The sequence below is a fragment of the Carassius auratus genome, chromosome 24 (assembly GCF_003368295.1).
Source record: "Carassius auratus strain Wakin chromosome 24, ASM336829v1, whole genome shotgun sequence".
NCBI lineage: Eukaryota > Metazoa > Chordata > Actinopteri > Cypriniformes > Cyprinidae > Carassius > Carassius auratus.
Genome location: NC_039266.1, coordinates 15,840,066 through 15,853,361, shown reverse-complemented (window position 1 = coordinate 15,853,361; position 13,296 = coordinate 15,840,066). Strand labels below are relative to the sequence as shown.

Here is a 13,296-nt window from a genome sequence, read left to right as displayed (position 1 = left end):
ATCATTTAAATCGGTCTAATTTTTAAATTCTGTGTCATAAATCAACATCTCAGAAATATGTTATGGGGTTTCAAATCAAAATATGACTTTCTGTTACTAAACAGGACATTGATTTCATACATGTCCTCAGATGAGGACACCGGGACTAAACGCATGCTTATGACGCATTTTTGGAGACATAACAAATGAATAGAGAAAGAAATTATATTTCAATATTCTATGAAATATTATATATTATTATGAAAATCTTGACAATTATTACTCACATTATTACACTTCTTTTTTCATTACATGTTGCCCCAAAAACACATTTATATGCAAATTAGATTTAGTTTATAGATACATTGTATATAATTAGAAAACCCATTAATGGTAATTTTACACACATTTTGCAGAAAGAAAAATGTTATACTGAATTATTCTGTTATACCATAGTTGAGAATCATCTTTATACAAAGTTTGGTAAAAAAAAAAAAAAAAATCTTGAACATTAAAAATTTATTGGTGATTTAAAAAAATCTATTGTTTTTGCCTATGCATTTTCATTCATGTCTTTTCATTTTTTTTTTAGAAATTGAGTCCCGATGTCCTCTGCCGAGGACATAACATAACTTTATAAATGAAATGCATGAATGCAGAGCACAAGGCTGCACTGGGAAAATCCTGTGTGCGATGCATGACATGCAATGTGCATCTGTGCTTGCAAAGTGAATGAAACTGCTTTGCAGCATTTCACATCATGATAGACCCACTGTCCTCACATGAGGACATCTTTTTTCTGGGAAAACTACTTCCTGTACAAAAACAAATTTTAGGTATTATACTTATTAGGTCCTACATATCCCAAATAGCAAGAAAAATTATAAAATGCACAACAGGCAATCTCTCGGGTTTCAGGAGGATAATATAATATAATATAATATAATATAATATAATATTTGTATAGTATATATTATATTATATTATATTATATTATATTATATTATATTATATTATATTATATTATATTATATTATATTATAGATTTGAAGATCTTAAAATGGTCCTTGTCTGGGGAAAAAACTATTAGAACAGCACTTACAGTAACTAGAGCCTCTATTTAGCCTTAATTTACAACTAACCTGAAATAGTGACATAGTGCAATCTAAAAATAGATTTATTTTTACTGCAAAAAAGATCAAGGAAGATTCTTTGGGGCCAAAAATGCAGGCACTACTGAATGATGACTCGAAAGAATCTGTTTGGTAAATGGTTCATGTAAAATGAACATTTACAAACAGGCAGAGAGAGTGTGTGTATGAGGATCCTCACAGTACTTCCTGTAAATGAAGAAATAAGGGCAGAGCTCACAGGAGAAACATTAGAGCTCATTATCAGCCTCATATTGCAGCGTAAACCAGAAGAGAAACACTTACCACATGGAGGATCTTATTTTCGGTTTCATAGACGGTGCAGTCCTGCGAAGAGGAAAGAGTAAGATATTACTGCCATTTAAAAGAGTGTAGGCCTCTCACGTACACACTCACCCACACAGAGCGCTTGAGAAAACATTTACTGAGCAAAGTATCTCTGCAGATGGGATAATCTACCAAACAGCTGGGTCACTGTGTTCAGAAATGGCTTTCTCTCTCTCTCTCTTTCTCTCTCTCAGATGCTGATCTAATATAGGAAGGTTGAACAGAGGAGAGCCCCGGGCTCAATTTAACATTCAGGCTCTGATGGAGACATTTCAAGGAGCTCCTGAGGTTCCCGCTGGGGGCCGGGACTGCTGTGAAAGTCCATGGAGAAATAGCAAACCTGCAGTGTGACTGTGTTTGTGCAGGTGTCATAAACAATAAGATATAAACAAGCAGACAAACGTGAAGCAAACTCCTGCAGTTATTTGCTTGTCCATTGGTCATAAACATCAGTTTTATTAAGTACATTGATTATTATTAACTACCATAATCTGAACATAATCTCCATTGGAAATTCGTCGGGCAGTAAAACAATTGTAAATTTTACATTTCCAATGAAAATACATCCATTGATAGAAAAACTGCTCCGAAAAGGTTACTTTAGAATAATGATACTGTATTTGTTTTAGATGACTTTTTTAAATTATGCTCTTTAGAAATTTATATTATAATTCACTGCGTTTTGGCAAAAAATATTAAGAAGCACAACTATTTTCGACATTGTTGATAAGAAATACTTATTGAGTGGCAAATCAGCATATTAGAATGCTTTCTGAAGGATCATGTGACACTTAAAGAGCCAGTAAGATGAAAATTCTAAGCTTCCTATCACTGTTTATAAGTCCTGTACATTAGGTTTAAATCCATCCAAGGTTAAAAAACATTGTCATTTTGTCAAAATATCATTTTAAAATTACCTCAATTCTCAGAGATCCCCAAACGGTTCGCGCGAAGCTGTTCAAAAGATTCAGTTTCCTTAAACCCCACCTTTCGGTAGCATACTGTGTTCTGATTGGTCAACTAACATAGTCAGGTTTGATTGGTTGTTCTGCACACACCTTCATGGTAAACAATGCGTTAGCATCTTTTTGGGGTGAATTATGTCTTATTCCTCTCATCACGAAGCAAACAGTAAAATAAAAAACTTGAACAGCTGCTTTTTCTTCTGTGTGGGTGTATTCAAGCCGTGCACTTCAGTTTGAATCTGAATAGCCGTTCAGCGCGGGGGCGTGGTCACATTAGATATAATGAAGGGAGACGTGAGACATCGCGTTGTTTTCGTATGGATTACTTTATCACAGAATATCTGTTTTCGGCAGCACTTGTTTAGTTTTAAAGTAGACATGTCAAGCTTTCTATAGATATCTCTCTCATGTCTCTTCGTTGAGTATTCACGGAGTTACACTTCATTTTAATGACGTTTTTGTAAATAAAGATCAGCGCAGACAAGCTGCAGACAGCACACATACTGATAAGACGCTCGGGAGAAAACAAACACATAACTTCATAATCATACTTCGCGTTGTGATTAGGAGATGCTCGTTGGTCTAAATAAAGTTGGTAATGAACCCTCTTTAATGGCCAAACGCTTTGAAAATCCCGCTGTATTCACTGAGATTAGAAAAGCAGTCATCAGTGAAATGTTGTGAACACAACAAGGATTTGTTGTACTGCTCTGGTATTGTGGTAAAAATGAATTTTAGCCATTGGTTCTTCTGATCTTCATTCTTTGGCAGTGAAAATAAAACAAACTTGCCTTTACAATTAAAAACACACTGTCTCCTCGACATGATGCTATCACACCAACCAGAGCATCTGTGTGTGTGTGGGGGGGGGGGGGGGGCAGGTCAGAATTCCGGCTCTCCCAAGACGGTAGGCGGAGATTATTATACAAAGTGCCCCCACATAGAGATGGGGAAAAGATTTGAAATCTATAATGACTCGTTTCAGCGATTCAGAGACGACTCCTTACTTTAGAAGCCAATAACTTTATAAATCGTGTACTTTTTGGTTTAATTACTTTGCACATTGTTTACACTGATGGACAGCTACATCATACACTGTAATACAGGTGATTTTTGATTTCCCATCTGTGTGGCTCTTTAAGACTGGAATAAAGGCTGTTGAAAATTCTACTTTTGACATCAAATAAATAAATTAAATGTTTATATATATTCAAACAGAAAACAAGTTATTAAAAATAGTACTGCTACTGTAATGTTAGTTACTGCTACAACTGCATATGAATATATTATAAATATAAACATATATATTAAAAATATACACATATTTATAAAAATATGTGTATAAATATGTTTATATATATATGTATATATATATATATATATATGTGTGTGTGTGTGTGTGTATTTAATATGCAAAACACAATATTTTAAATACATAAAAGTCATAATCAATTATGTAATTGATACAGAGCAATTCAATCAATAAAATCCTTTTATTTTAATCAAATGAGGAAAATAATATTTGGCTGAAGGCACAATGCAATGTGCAGCAGTTTGGTAATTGATTATAATGGAAGTGACATTTGACATTTTTACTGAATAAGGCATAATGTAGTGCTGTTGTGAAGCAGGTTTTTTTTTTCTTGTTGGAACCAAGTAAGTCATTTTATATTCTTAACAGTCCTGTATTATTTCATAAATGGTCAATGCATCATATATATCAAACAAAGAATATGGTATAACTTTCTATTCATAGAGCAAATGGCTTTATCATTCAAAAAAATGACACTGTGAGGACATTTATTCCAAGGACAGACAAACAAGATCATAAACCCTTATATCATGTATACAGATAAATTGAGCATTTATGAATTATTAAAGAAGATCTACTGAAGAAACTACATCACCATCACCATGGAAACACACACTCTGCTTCCTGTATCCATCACTGACCCCCAAACCTAACAATGCCCAGTAGGAGGACATTATTTTTTTGGTCCTTGAAATGATATGTCTCCATTTTTTGCAGCATCTTACCGAGAGGGCTTATTTTCTGTCATCGTCTTTGGTGCTCTCACCTGCACCTCTTCTCTTTCATCACAATAAAGTAATAACCAGCCCTCACACCTGAGACACTCGCACAGCCAAAGCCTTGAGAGAGAGTGAAAGAAAAGAGCGTTCCCGGCAAATGAAACCGCATTGATTCACTTCCCTTCTGAGCACCTCTGAGCATCTCTGTACCTATTCTCCAGTGCTGTCACTCAAGCGATGGATCATCACGCAGAACGCCAGTGTGTGTGTGTGTATGACTGGAGGCACGCATAAGACACATGCATTCTCACAAAAAAAAAATCACACAAAAAATTTAACTCTTTTATTTTTTAAATGTTTCAGTTTTTTTTTTTCAATTTATTAACCCTCACATTGTTCCAAATCCAAATGACTTTATTCTTTTACACAAAAGAAGATTTTTGAAGAAAATGGACAAGTGACTGGAGCTGTCAAGCTTTAAAATCACAATAAAATTATCATAAAAATGGTTCTATAAAGTTGCTTTAAAATGTAATAACACTTCACAATATTACTGTTTAACTCTGCTGTATTGTTGACCAAATAAATGCAGCCTTGGTGAGATTTTTGAAAACATTTTTTTTTAATGTACGAACTAGAGTGTTTTAAATGTAATGTTTTTATTGCTAAAACTGCATAGAAATATGATTGAAAATACATACATACATACATACATGCGTACGTACATACAAACATAGAAATATTATACCAAAATCACATCAACATATTTTGATGTACAAAACACAATTAACACAATGTCACAAGTTATCGGTTACTTATAGTAGTTATTTAATAGTTCATACTCGCTCAACACATTATTTTTATATTGGCTGTTATGCTGCAGTTAGTAAACTGAACTCAATTTCCAGATTAGTGTGATTTATGAACAATTTATATGGATTGTCTCTGAAAATTTGATTAAATGATTCATTGAAAACATCTGACCCAAAAGAACCATTTATTCACAAATCAAGCATTGCAAAACGTTCCAAAGAGAGCTCTGTGGATGAAAAATATTAAAGAGATAGTTAACCCAAAAGTGAAAATTCTGTCATTAATTGCTCACCCTCATGTCGTTCCAAGCCTGTTAGACCTTAGTTCATTTTCTGAACACAAATTAAGCTCTTTTTTGTTTTTTGTTTTTTGTTGAGGAAATTCAAGAACTTTCTCACCCTGCATAGACATCAATAGAACTGTCCCTAACATGACCCAAAAAGTTGTGGTAAAGCGACAAAGACTGACACGGAAGAGAATGCATTGAATAGTCGTTGTTTTAGTTTTCTTTGCACACAAAATGTATTCACGAAAATTCATACCATTATGGTTAAACTACTGATATCACATGGAATATTTTAGCGATGTCCCAACTACACTTCTGGGCCTTAAACGTGGTAGTTGCATTGCTGTCTATGCAAATACATTGATATCTTACTTTTATTTTTATTTTTTTATTATTATTATTATTATTTTGCAGCTTGGAGCAGCCACAGACCTTATTCACTTTCACTTAATTGGGAACAGCTGTGTTTCACAAAAGACAGTACGTTTGGAACAACACGAGGAGCAAATTAATGAGAAATGTTCATTTTTGGATGCAATATTACTTATTAAATTATTAAGTAAACACCACACAGAGCCAGACAATGAGAGAGACAAACACATCCAAACTAAAGATTGAGATAGATCACAGTGATGCCAGCAGGCAGCGCTCATCCATACGGTCTACAGTATATAAGTTACAATGTGATAGTATAGTAATGGGGACTGTGGACACTGAAGCTTTTGTTTAGATGTTTGTGGCCATTGATAGAATACAAGCGACCGTCTTGGTCAAGTGCCCTGGTGGAGAAATCAGATGGTCAAGCAGGTTTTTGGAACATGCTAGGCTGGTACAAGATTGTCTACCAACTAAGTCAGGTTCCAACCAGCTGGTGATCCATCTGGTCGGCTAAACCAGTTTAGATTATCTTGGATCAGTTAATTACCAGTTTGGATCAGGTAGAAACCAGCTATATACACACCTGCCAAATAGGAGAAAGAGGAATCTGTTCTATTTTGACCTAATCTCTCAGGGGCCGATTAGGAGAAAGGGCCCCTGCTGGTCCTGAGCGCTCAATACTAGTTGCATTAGTTAAGATTAGATCCAGATCTCTGGCTTCAACGCTGTAATCTGTCCTGGATTAAGAGAAAGGTTGTGTGCAGCGTTTAGGCTAAACTCGCTGTGACAGACTCATCCATTTAATGCTGCTCTTGCTGGCCATGATCTTCTGACCCTTAATCTGCTGGGTACACAAACACACATGCTAACACACACGCATATCACTGCAGGCAGGGGCCTTGAATCCCTCTCCTTTCTCAAATTTCTCTTTTGTCTGACATGGTTATTTCACACTGATCGCGTTTCCTTTCCTGCTATGCTCTAAAAGACTACATTACCCACAATGCACACTGCCTCAGTAGCAAATGAGATGTAGTCCTTGACATCCTTGACATGGAAACAAAAACTTACACTAATTTATTTTGTTTTACATGAAAATATATAGCTGCATTTGTATTTTATATTTTTTATCACTCACAACATTTAATGTTGAATGATGAATGGGAAAAATTGACATTTAGTCATTATTTACTCACCCTCATGTCGTTCGAAACCTATAAAAGTTTCTTAATTATGTTGAATACAAAAAAATATATATTTTGAAGAATTTTGAAGAATCAAACTGTTGTTGGTCCCCACTGACTTCCACAGTAGGGAAAGAAATACTATTGAAGTCGATGAAGAACATTGACTGTTTGATAACCAGCATTCTACAAAATATCTTCTTTTATGTTCAACAACTCAATTTTAAACTCAAAGAAATTCATACAGGTTTGAAACGACATACGGATGAGTAAATCATGAGAAAATGTCAATTTTTGGGTGAACTATTCTTTTAACTCAATGTAAGAGCTAATTCTACTTTGAAAGTCCTTCTCCTTTTTCAATCATGAGTGTTCATGTGAGTTTGCTGCATCTCATACAAGATCTAGTTTGTTTGGTTGGTGAATGTCATTACCTGCTGTACTATAGTAGTGAGTTCCAGGCACAGCTGAATCACGTTGTTCCTGGTCACGGAATAATCTGTTACGGCAGCAAATGGTGACCTGCAAAAGAAGTAACACCTAGAATTAACCATTAGATTATTCTTAGAGCCAGACCCACAAGACGGACAATTTGAGTGTGTTTGCAAATTCTAGACGTGTATATGCTATCCCTATTGACTATCAATGTACTCCAGACCCAGTTTCTCACTTCCTGTGAGTGACGAAGTGAATGTGGGTCGTGTGTATTGAGGCTGTGTGCTATATATACAGGGCTGTAGGAACATTGGTTCATCGTTTCCATCCTGTGTCTAAATATTCCTCTTAGACCGCTGGGAACACCAGCTGACGCACGCCCAGAAGCCCCTCACAATTTAAGAAACTCTAACAATCTTTCACCGCTGGGCTACAAATCATTCATTCAAAGACCTCACAAGCACTCTTATACCACCCGAACAAACTAAACTCGCTTTCCTAAACAGGATTTGAGATGCAGCTCTCGGCGAATACCAAATCCCCCTTCAAAACTCCGCTCCTAAATGTCAGCGGCTTCACTTGACTCCCAAATATCACTTCGCGGTAGATAAGTGCGCCGACAGCGTCCGACCTCGGTTCAAGGACACCTGTCAGCAAGCATGGACGCAGTGGTCAGAGACTGCATGGGAAATGTCTGGAAAAAACCTGAGGGGATGGAGAAAGAGAACGGGAGGGAGAGAAAAGACTAAATGTGAGAGAAAGGATAGCAAGAAGTTCAAAACCAAGTCATCCAGGTAGAGAGACAGATGCTAAAATCTATGCAGCTCATTCAATTCTCTCCAGGACTGAGTAGACTTCATTACATCCAACCTTTGCTCTTTTGAAGCATTTGAGCACATGCCACCATCTGGACACAACGGCTCCAGGCTGTCAGGAAATCCATCAGTTGGGTAAAAAAGACCACTACCATCTCCTCAAGGCCAGGCCTTAAAGTTTTACCTCATCCTGCTCCAGTTTTTCAATCAATGCGTGAGAGTCTGAAAGCTGGTGTGTGCTTGTAATTGCTTATGCGCTGCTGTCTATCTTCAATTCAAATATCCTTTTACACCCGAAGAGAGAATCAGAATACTTTCAGCTCCCATCTGAACAAATCAATGAAAACGCATTAGCACTATTAATGTCAGGGCATTTACATTTATGCATCTTGCATATGCTTTTATCTAAAGTGACTTACATTGCATTAAAGGTAGATATTTATGCAGTTCACAATCTCCCTAGGAATCAAACACATGACCTTGGTGCCACTAGTGCCATGCTCTATAGTTTGAGCTTCAAGAAAGAAATAAGAACTTTTATCTAAGAAACAATGATCACACCATTACAAGATAATCTATAGGTAGTGATGCACCCTTCAAGAAATTTGAGGCTGATACCAATAATGGATATTTTAACAGTTATTGGCCAATAACAATAATTTAATAGATTTTATATAGATTTTATATATTTATAGAACCCATCATTTTACATATATATGTACACTCTAGACATGTGCCAGTATTCGGTAATGCAATATATCACGATAATGAATATGCACAATATTGTTATCGTAGGCACTTTTGAATACCGTTAATACATTACAAATTATTAAGAATTTGGGATGCATTTTAAGAATACTTTTCCCATCAACTGGTCAAAAGGCACAACACCGATGTATGCTGCTTGAAAGACGCGTGTGCGCTCTGATGTAAACAAGCACGCATGAGAAGCACATGGGGGAACACGTGAAAGATGCACTAAATGAATGCACATTCATTCTTTGACAGCAGATGGCGCTAAACTGCAGAAAATGCAGCTGTTACCCTGGAAACGCCATAAATAAAGCAGCTGCTATACTATATAAAACATATTTAAATAGATTTAAATAGCCATCCAGACTTGTGGATTTGCTATGGTGTTCATCACTGTGACAAATACTTAAATATTTACTTAATAGGCTATTAATCTTCAAACTTTTTTTTACATTTTAATCTGGACTTCAGGGCTAACTATTAGGGCTTCATTAGTTAACATTAGTTAGTTCATTAGTTAACATAAACTGCCAATCACAAATTTCTGAACATTCAGCAATCTTATTTAATAACACGTTGTTAAAATCAAAAGTTGCAACTGTGTTATTTAATGATCTAACATGAACTAAGATTTGTATTTTTTAACAAAGATTAAAAACTTCTGTAGCAAATGTAGCTATTGCTAATTGTGAATGTTAATGGTTAACTAATGAGGTCTTATTGTAAAGTGATACCTATTGGTCTTTATAGTTCTTTTGCACTTTAATCTGTGTAAAATGTTTAACTTTATATGTTTTTCTGTATTGCTTATTTTTTAAGTTATTTTTGTTATAATAAAAAAGTGTTAACACTTTAGGATAGGTAACACTTGCTAACTATTAACTATGACATTTCTCTCAATAAATTCTTAATTTGCTCCTTTTTAATAGTAAGGTGGTTGTTAGGTTTAGGTAGTGGGTAAGATTAGGGATGTAGAATAAGGTCAAGTAAAATAAGGCATTAATATGTTCTTAATTAGCACTAATACATGGCTAATATTCTAGTAATATACATGCTAATAAGCAACTAATAGGTGTTACCTATTATAAAGTGTTACCAAATAAGTTATTAAACCTGTTATACTGTATTATGGCCAACTAAATTTCAATATCATGATAATACCAAATACCATGATAAAAGCATTAATTGCAACATGAAAATTTGATACCAGCATATCCCTAGTACACTCACTGGCCACTTTATTAGGTACACCTGGCTAGTACCCGGTTGGACCCCCTTTTGCCTTCAGAACTGCCTTAATTCTTCATGGCATAGATTCAACAAGGTGTTGGAAACATTCTTCAGAGATTGTGGTCCATATTTTCATAATAGCATCATGCAGTTGCTGCATATTTTTCGGCTGCACATCCATAGTGCAAATCTCCTGTTCCATCACATCCCAAAGCTGCTCAATTGGATTGAGATCTGGTGACTGTGGGGGCCATTTTAGTAAAGTGAACTCATTCTCATGTTGAAAAAAACAGTCTGAGATTATTTCAGCTTTGTGACATGCTGCATTATCCTGCTGGAAGAAGCCATCAGAAGGTGTGTACATTGTAGTCATAAAGGGATGGACATGGTCAGCAACAATACTCAGGTAGGCTGCGGTGTTTAAACAATGCTCAATTGGTACTAACGGCTCCAAGAAAATATCCCCCACACCATTGAGACATGGCTGGATGGCTCCATGTTTTCATGTTCTTTATGCCAAATTCTAACCCTACCTTCTGAGCGTCCCAGCAGAAATCGAAACTCATCAGACCAGGCCAATTTTGGTGAGCCTGTGAGAATTGTAGCCTCCGTATTCCTGTTTTTAGCTGACATGCGTGGCACCTTTTGTGGTCTTCTGCTGCTGTAAGCCATCTGCTTCAGGGTTCAATGTGTTGTGCGTGTTTTATTTTGATTTTAAAATAACAGAATTTTTAAAGAAAGTTACTCTGTATTATTTAGTATCAAATGCTTATTCAGACCTGAATTTGAAGAATGAATGTGAAAACAGTTGAGTTGAATATAGGACAAAAACTTTAGGGCTTAGTTAGAGTAGATGCCAGATATAAGTGGCAAAACTAAAATTGAGGCTTTGAGGAATACAAGCAGAGTGTGTTTGATTGGACATTTAGTCTTCTCACTAATTTCAAAAGGGGAAAAAAGACATAAATGTTTAGTTGCCTGTATTATCAAGTCAGTATGGATTGTACTCTGACTATGATCTATTACGCATCTTAATGTAAGTGACGGAACCTCCTTTGCATTCCAATAAGCCGCTCCCACCTGAAGTTCCACCCACAGTGAAAGAAAATGAGGGAAAGTCCACTACAAACCCAAGAGAAGCAGCCAGATACCATTAAAATGATGATCACCAACTTGGCAAGTGGCAGAGGAGAGCCAGTGTCAGGCTGGATGGATATGAACCAATAACACTTAAGGGACCGAGACTCTCAAGTCAGTCATAATGTCTCTTGGCTTCAGATCCATTTACCTGCGTTAGTGTAACTCCATTTCTCCCTCTCTCTCAGAGTTCCTTCTGTTCTTCCACTATGTCTGCAGGGGAGACGACAGCTCTACTGGGGACTCTTTTGGCAGAGAAGAGAGGCCGGGGAGCGTAATTAGGCCAGCATTAATGAACGAGGGGAACGGGGCACCCCTCCCAACTGGTGGCCTTGTTCCTACAGCGTACGGTCCTGATTATGGGCACTGAAACTCTGAAACCTCCCTAACCCAAACACTGACTGGCTACAAGTTCACCTTAGTCAGCAAGCTGATGTGGATAAGTCCTCTCAGCTTGATCCCAATCCAGACTGCGCCAATGTGAACTGTGTGTGATACAGACGGCTCTCAGCTCCAGGATCAGAGAGTGGGGTGGCGGGTGCCTGGGAAAAGCAATAGAGAGATGCCGTTCTCAGCAGGGTGAAGCCGAGAGGATATCAAATGCTGTCTGATGGAAAGAGTCCTACTGTGCGGTGCTGTCCCAGTCCAGGGCTTTACGCCAGGCTCAGTACCATAGGGATCTGGACAGAATCAAGCAACTGGGTGCCAAATGGATCATTCAGCACAAACCACTCGCCTGATTTACCTTCATTTCGAGATGGAAAAGTAGAAATACTGCAGCACTAGAGTCAATGACTTAAGTGTCTTATGAGGTGCTTAATACTGACAGTGATTTGCTGCAACAAAGTGACAGGAAACGATTCATTTGCAATGAGAGCTGGAGAAATTTCAAAGATACAACTATTTGAAAATCTGGAATCTGATTTAAAAAAAAAAAAATGTGTGTGTGTGTGTGTATGTATGTATATATATATATATATATATATATATATATATATATATATACATATATATATATTAGGGGTGTAACGATACGCGTATTCGTATTGAACCGTTCGGTACGACGCTTTCGGTTCGGTATGCGGTACGCATTATGTATACCGAACGGTTCGTTGGAGTAATTAATTATATTTGAAAAAAAAAAAAAAAGAGAGAGAGAGAAATATAATGATATGCGTTCAACAAGGTAGCCCAATAACCCAAACAACGTAACAGGCAACGCCCCTGACACTCCCGAAGAAGAAAAAAACACCATCTTATATGTTTATGTTAGGCTACTCAGCAGGCGCTCGCTCACTCAGTACGCGCTGAAGGCTCGTTGCAAAATAGCCAATGCGTTTAACAGACTAGAAATGAGAAGATCCTCCAATAACCAACAGGTCTGGTGTTTGGGTGTTTGGATTCCCTTTAAGCTATAATGGTGATGGCAAGAGAGTGGTGGATAAAAAAACAACGGTATGTCGCATCTGCAACATGACAGGGTACACCAGCGGGAATTAAAAAAAAACAAAAAAACACCAGCGGGAATATCTGGGATATATGCGTCAGTACTATCTGGGAAAAGACGAAAAAAAAGGAGAAACATGCACGCAGCAAACTATCCCTGCAGCATTTAGAAACTATAGCTTACAGGGAATCCAACCCAAACACCAGACCTGTTGGTTATTTTAGGATCTTATATTTCTGGTCTGTTAAAGGCATTCGACATTTTGCAAAACGCATGGAAAACGCTAAGCGCGTCTTTCTCCTCCTTTCCAAAGCGCTTGGGCAGAAGCGCTCATGAGGCGTCTGTCTTTGCTAAGCAACAATGAC

General features: G+C 36.9%; 1 protein-coding gene across 7 annotated transcripts in view; it reads right to left on the bottom strand.

Annotated features, from left to right (window-relative positions):
- The window catches only part of LOC113042400 (connector enhancer of kinase suppressor of ras 2-like), a 52,970-nt gene that overhangs the window by 14,948 nt on the left and 24,726 nt on the right, over positions 1 to 13,296 (bottom strand). For 4 of the 7 annotated variants that reach the window (XM_026201252.1, XM_026201257.1, XM_026201253.1 and 1 more), the window contains exons 4-5: positions 7,549 to 7,654; positions 1,416 to 1,457 (exon numbers count right to left, since the gene is read on the bottom strand). In XM_026201252.1, the coding sequence (XP_026057037.1) occupies positions 1,416 to 1,457; positions 7,549 to 7,654 (148 nt within the window). The remainder of the gene's footprint in view (positions 1 to 1,415; positions 1,458 to 7,548; positions 7,655 to 13,296) is intronic. The other 3 variants (XM_026201254.1, XM_026201259.1, XM_026201255.1) reach the window with 1 other exon arrangement.